We start from the raw sequence: 6,432 nt of genomic DNA on the forward strand, positions 1-6,432 counted from the left end.
CCTCCCAGCTTGCTTCCTATGGATTGCCCAGTTTGCTGATACAACCCAGGACCCACAGTGGGATGGGCTCTCCTACACCCACCAGTCATTAATCAAGAAAATGTCTCCACATACTTGCCCACTGGCCAATCCGATGGAGGCATTTTCTCAGTTGGTGTTTCTCTTCCAAGTTGACACATAGACAAAAAAAAATCCAACCAACTAAACAAACAAAACCCTTATCAGGATATCATATTAATTCTCTTATATCTTCACCACTCCCTCTCCCAACCTGTTTCTTCAGGGTTCTCAACTTTTGTTTGTCCTAACAAAAGCAGTATGCCTAAACTTTACCCCAGGGGTATAGTAATGGCCTGGCTGTTGTTACTGCGTGGGTCAAAGGCAGGGTGTGAACTCATAGCCTTTGAGAGACAGAGGATTTAGAGGTCCAGTCCTGAAGATACTGTCCATCCCTGAAGGGTCCTTCCTGATTCCTGTCCTCCAAATAGACTTTGACTCCTATGACAGAGATGCCTCAGGAATAGTATAGAGATTTTCTAGAAGGTTCTCCAGGCCTTCTCTGCCCAGCTACCTAAGACCAGAAAGAAGATGGAATGTATCTAAGTACACCCTGCTCTGACAGTAGGTAAAATCCTTGGCAGGAAGTCCTTGTTTGGTAGAGGTCACCTCCTATGGATGACTGCAGCTCACAAACATGGAGGATATATACCTGCTGTCATCTATCTGGTCTAACCTTCTAATGCCAGAAAAATCCATGGGTGGAAATTCACAGACGGATACACAAGTGTCCGATGGAGGGCTCGATGGTGCCGAGTTTCTCCTTCAGGATGGTTACCTCCGGTTAGTCCAGCTTCCCTTTGATCCTGGGGGGATCATGTTGTGTTTGTGGAGGAGAAGTGGACTTCCTCCCCCTCAACTCAGAGCACTCAGAGGCAGTGGAACAGAAAAGGGAGGGGCAAGACTTAATTTCAGAGGCACTGGCCAGCCAAACTGTGGCCAGGCCTGCGACTGGCTCTTCTGGAAGTTGAAGAGCCATTGGGGCTGGCAGCTATGGAGCCTGGCTTCCCACATGCCCATCCAGAGACCACAGGAATCAAGCCAAGAGGCTAACAAAGGGAAACAAATTTAATTAGAAGGGTCCAGCAGGGTACGGGAAATTCATGCCCCACAAGGCATGCTCCAGGTCCATCTGTAGCTTACTTACTGCAGGCTGAGGGCTGTGAGCCCGGTAGCAATAAGGACCATGAAGCCAGGCAGGAACAGCTCAGTGTATCTGTGTCTTCTCTCACTGGCTTTCCCAGGCTGCTCCTTGTAATAATATAAGAGGTCTGGCCCATACTGGTTACACAAGTCCCACTTACAGCACTTTGAATATAAGAAGGGCAAGGGTTTTTCGACCACAAAGTTCTTAGGCTGGGGCGCTGCAGGATTAGAACTTCCCTCAGGGGCAGAAGGGAAATATGGAGTGACTGGACAGTTTCTGGTGCACTGTTTTGATGAAATGTAGAAACGTTCAAATAGTTCTAGTAGGAAAAAAAGAAAAAGATATTATGAGTTTGAAGTCCTGATACCAGAGCCTCTCTAAATTATGTGTACCCCTTGAGACCTTGTCAGAGACCTTTACTCAATGAGAGCATCCATCAGAGGGCAGGAACCACTATACAAGAGGAAAAAGGCCAGACTGCTTCAAGGTGGACTGTGTGGTCCTCCATATGCTATATGCTATGCGGTTTTGTGCCTTTATTTGGAAACACAGGATCCTTGATCCTCAACTTTTAAAACACAAAATTGACTCAAGTGACTGAAACAGACAGAAGCATATTGGAAGGACCTCTGACCATCCTGGCTTAGACTCAGCTGAGAGGCTTGTCTTCCAACCGCATCTTTCATTGCACAAGATAATTTTTTTCCCCCAGAAGTCAAGTCAAAGAGAGAGAAGAGGGATTCTATGAGCAAGGACCATCAAGATCATGAGAGGGAAATCTACAGAGATAACCAAGCCCAGCTAGCGGGAACTCATGAAATTTAGACCAGCAGCTGTGGAGCCTCTACAGGATTAGGCCCTCCGCATAATTGAGACAGTTGTGTAGCTTGATCTTCTTAAGGGGCCCTCCGGCAGCAGCATCAGGATCCATCCCTGGTGCATGAGCTGGCTTTTTGGAGCTCACTACCTATGGTGGGACACTTCACATAGCCTTGAGGCAGGGGGAGAGGCTTGGACCTGCCTCTACTGAATGTACCAGGCTCTGCTGACTTCCCATGGGAGGCCTTATCTTGTTGTAGGGGGGAATTGGGGATGGATTGTTGAGGTGGGGGTTGGGAGAGAAGGTTGAAGGAGCAGGAGGAGGGAAGATCTGTGATTGGTATGTAAAATTAATAAAAAATTCCTTAGGCCGGGCGGTGGTGGCGCACGCCTTTAATCCCAGCACTCGGGAGGCAGAGGCAGGCGGATCTCTGTGAGTTCGAGGCCAGCCTGGTCTCCAAAGCGAGTTCCAGGAAAGGCGCAAAGCTACACAGAGAAACCCTGTCTCGAAAAACCAAAAAAAAAAAAAATTCCTTAATAAAAATAGTGTTTTTTATTTATTTATATTTATATATTTATTTTATATTAAGGAATAAAGCTCTTATTAGCTGAGCCAAGTCCTATCTAGTGCTTTACCATCCTACCAACTTCCCAGAACACAGAGAGACCAGGAATATGTGTGTGGTAGTGGTGGTGAGAACTGAATTTGAATGCTCAAGTGCTGGAAAAAAAAAAAAAAAAAAAAAAAAAAAAAAAAAAAAAAAAAAAAAAAACACCTCACTGCAGGTAGAATGTTATGGGTTCCCTGGATCCGCATTGGGAAACCCTTCTTGTATGCAGAATTTCTGCAGTGGATCAGTCTGCAAATACCCAAGCCATGGCCACTTCTCCGAGAATATCTATTAAGCTGTAACTGTCCTTCATAAAAAACTACATAGGTGCTAGTCTCAATAAGGCATCTGACATCATTAGAGAATCATTTTTTTTTAAAATAAAAATAGATAAAGATAAATCTCTATTATTCCCCCAGCATCCTAATACTGCTGACTGATAGCTGTTGTTGCATACTTTTCTGCCTGGCTTGTGCTTCCCAGCACTGAGGCCTGCACCTGCTTCTCAGGGCATTTCCCTTTCAGTGTGTTTGTTGGTTTGGTTTGGTTTTTTGTTTGTTTGTTATTGTTGTTATTTATTTAAGGTCACTTTTGATTGACAGTTCCTTTTTTTTTTTTTCTGAGACAGGGTTTCTCTGTGTAGTTTTGGAGCCTGTCCTGGATCTTGCTCTGTAGACCAGGCTGGCCTCGAACCCACAGGGATCTGCCTGGCTCTGCCTCCCGAGTGCTGGGATCACCGGCCAACAGCTCCTATTCCTGACAGCATGTATTGTCTTGTCCACAGGATCGTAGGAAGGACCCAGAACAAAGTAACACTTACGAATGGCAACCATCACACAGTACTTTTTCGTATCAGGACACGTCTGTGGATTCGTGCAGTTAAAGCTGTTCTCTTGCTCACAGACGTGACAGTTGATAGAAGCTGAAGAAAGGGATTGGGAAAGAGAGAAAATGGGACCATTGTTCCTCCTGCAGCACCAAAGCTGTCATCCTATTCCAAGTGGCTGCCAAGTCCAGTGAGCCCCCAACTCTCCCCATGCCCACAGTCTGTGCATGCCACCTCAATTCTCAGCCTCTGTCTGGAGGCTCCCTCACCTGTCCACTGGGTATTTCATTTGGTCCCTCCCATCTGGGCGCACTGCATGAACCCACATCCTCAAAGAGACACTCTAGTGTCCAGAGATGCCAAAGGACATCCATGTCCACACTGCCCTTCGCCCATTACTTCCAGCCCCAGAGTTCCACAGCTACCCTTTGTCCTGGCCCACCCTCCTTTGTCCCATCTAGGATGGGACCTACAAACTCTCCCGGGCCAGGATTAGGGCAGCTCCCGTTTGGGGAAGACAAGAGAGGCACCTTCTCCCACTAATTCCCTATCCCCAGACAGTGCTGAAGCTCTGAGGTCAGGGCTTTTTTTTTTTTTTTTTTTTTTTTTTTACAAGAAGGAAGGGTGATGGGAGATGCAGACCAGGAGCCCCGGGGAATGAGTAACCCATGCTTGCCCCTAGGGGAAGCGCAAAATCAGAAGCACTGTCCCTACTCCCAAGCCTCCCCCTCCACCCTCCCGCCCCCGCCCGCGCCCCCCTCAACCCCCCCCCCCCCACTGCCCCACCATACTGTAGCCTTCATGACCTCGGGGTTCACCTTCCCGGACTTCAGTTTACCCTACCACAATGGACTCTCTCTCTGGAGTCACTAACTTCCATCATCTTAGAGGGCGCGGGGTGGCGGCACTTACTTTGGTTGGTCAGCGGTAAGCCTATGGCGGTGAGTAGGACCAGGAGGACCACCATCTCCAGAGGGCGCCTGGTCCTGTCAAGGAGAGGAATGAGTGGCTAGCTCTGCTCACTGGTGTGCCCCCCCCACCCCCGTCGTCGGTCGGTCCGGCCCGCGTGCCACAGAACCCCGCTTTCGGGGGAGGGGCCCCCGAATCCACTCCCACCTCCCCACCGCCCCACCCCGGGGCCACCCTTACTCCATGTTCTGCGGGGGCGTGGGGGGGGGGCCCCAAGGACGCACACCTCAGGGAACCTTCCTCACACTTTTGGCCCCACATAGTCAAGTCTGTGCTCTGGACCCCTTGGCGGACCTGAGAGAGGAGCGGCTCATGTGCCCACACCCCACAACCACACTCACTTCCTCAGCTGTCCGTGCTTCCGCGTGTCCATGAGGCCCGGCATCTGACTGGCCCCCGGTGAGGTCTGAGATTCAGCGGGCTCTCCTCGGGGGTGGGGGTGGGGGTGGGGATCGCTCTCCCCACACTGCCCCCTACAGGGCGCCTCTGGTGCTCCTTCTGGAACATTCCAGTTCCCGCCAGTCCCACGGTCTCCGTCTCCTTGAAGGCCGTCCAGAGGGGGGCGACTCAGGGTCTGCGGGATACGCGGGAAACAGCGCCCCCTACCTGACGCCACGGCAATCAATTAGTCTTTGCTCGGTGGGGCTCTCCTCCCCTGGGAGCCCGACACCAGAGAGCCCCACCCTGACCTTCCTTATGCCACCTGAGGCAGATGTGGTGCCCGCCGTCTGTGTTCACATCAGTTCCATGAATGAATACGCATGCGTACACGACAGGGTTTAAGGAACACAGCACCTTCCACTTGGCGCAAGAAGCCCTCCTGTGGATTTCTCATCGACCTGTCCCGTACAGAACTCCCGCCAAACTCACTCCAGTTTCCCTTGCTTCCTTTTTTACCTTGCTTTCTCCTCACAGTCCTGGGATAAGGTCCCTTATTTTTTTTTTTTCTTCACAGCTGCATGTATCCTGTAGCCGAAATTTAGCAAGCATGCCCTTTAAAATAAAAGCAGCTGTTGGGGCAGTATGTTAAATGTTCTGTGCAGTACCGAATGGTCTAGAATGTGGCTCTCAGTGCAGGAAAGTATACACAGGGCAGCATTCCCAGCAATCAGGTATGAAGCCAAAGGGAAAAGTGCATTTGCAACTTAAACCAGTATTCCCCACTTGCCGCATGTATCCATGGGTAATTTTGTCCTTTATGTTATGATAAACGAATGCCTGAGTCCATGCTCTATTTTTTTTTTTAAAGCAAAGAGCGTTCTTATCCACCCTTTGGATTCTCATTATCTTATCAATTCAAACAGGATCCTGGCGTAATTTTTAGTCTCCACTTTTGATGAACGGGGCTGAACACGTATCTTTATTTCTAGTGAATATTAGCGTCTATCTGTCTGTCTGTCTGTTTATTTATGGTGACTCCTCCACGTATGTCTGTGGTTCATTTTCCTATTGATTTCTCTCTTTATGGTGAGATTACTTTGTTGTTGTTAATGATAGAAATTCACATCTCCCCTCTTCCCATTTGCTGCCAATACTTTAGACAAGGAGATGTGTTTATTTGAAAGCACGTGTCCCCGCCTCCCGGGGTAACTCTAGTAAATGCTGAAGGATGAGGGGTACAAACAACAGAGAAGTATGTCTCACAGCTGTGGAGGCTGAGAAGCCCCAAGACCAAGGTGCCAAGAGTCTCTATGTCTGCTGAGGGCTCCTTGCTTTTAGATGGCACCACCTAGGTTTGATTACATGGTAGAAGGCAGGAAGGATTGAACTCACATCCAACAGCCCTTTTTATAAGGACAGCAAGCCCATGCCTGAGAGGAGCCCTCATGGCCTAACCAGTGTCCAAGGACTCCACCTCTCAATACCACCACAAAGACAGCGTGTGTGTGTGTGTGTGTGTGTGTGTGTGTGTGTGTGTGTGTGTGTACTTTTGAGGGATGCCACACTGAAGCCACAGCCCTTGCAGGATTTGGATGCTACCATGCTCACCATCCTGAAGGATA

At 49.2% G+C, this 6,432-nt stretch overlaps 1 protein-coding gene across 1 annotated transcript; it reads right to left on the minus strand.

Annotated features, from left to right (window-relative positions):
* Positions 1 to 1,107: 1,107 nt before the first annotated feature.
* On the minus strand, positions 1,108 to 5,564 carry Ly6k (lymphocyte antigen 6 family member K). Its single transcript, XM_028886044.2, has 4 exons — positions 4,771 to 5,564; positions 4,373 to 4,446; positions 3,455 to 3,556; positions 1,108 to 1,523 (listed from the first exon to the last, which is right to left on the minus strand). Exons 1-4 carry the CDS (start codon positions 4,812 to 4,814, stop codon positions 1,201 to 1,203), a joined length of 543 nt encoding a protein of 180 aa, XP_028741877.2. The 5' UTR covers positions 4,815 to 5,564; the 3' UTR covers positions 1,108 to 1,200.
* Positions 5,565 to 6,432: the final 868 nt, after the last annotated feature.

Source organism: Peromyscus leucopus, chromosome 20, assembly GCF_004664715.2.
Source record: "Peromyscus leucopus breed LL Stock chromosome 20, UCI_PerLeu_2.1, whole genome shotgun sequence".
NCBI classification, from domain to species: Eukaryota; Metazoa; Chordata; class Mammalia; order Rodentia; family Cricetidae; genus Peromyscus; species Peromyscus leucopus.

What these genes read in the sequence shown, in the direction of transcription:
- Ly6k (XM_028886044.2), bottom strand. Translation starts at nt 4,814, where the DNA reads ATGCCGGGCCTCATGGACACGCGGAAGCACGGACAGCTGAGGAA. An exon ending in CTTACCGCTGACCAACCAAA is followed by an intron (nt 3,557 to 4,372) that starts GTAAGTGCCGCC and finishes CCCTTTCTTCAG; the next exon opens with CTTCTATCAACTGTCACGTC. An exon ending in CTGTGTGATGGTTGCCATTC is followed by an intron (nt 1,524 to 3,454) that starts GTAAGTGTTACT and finishes TTTTCCTACTAG; the next exon opens with AACTATTTGAACGTTTCTAC.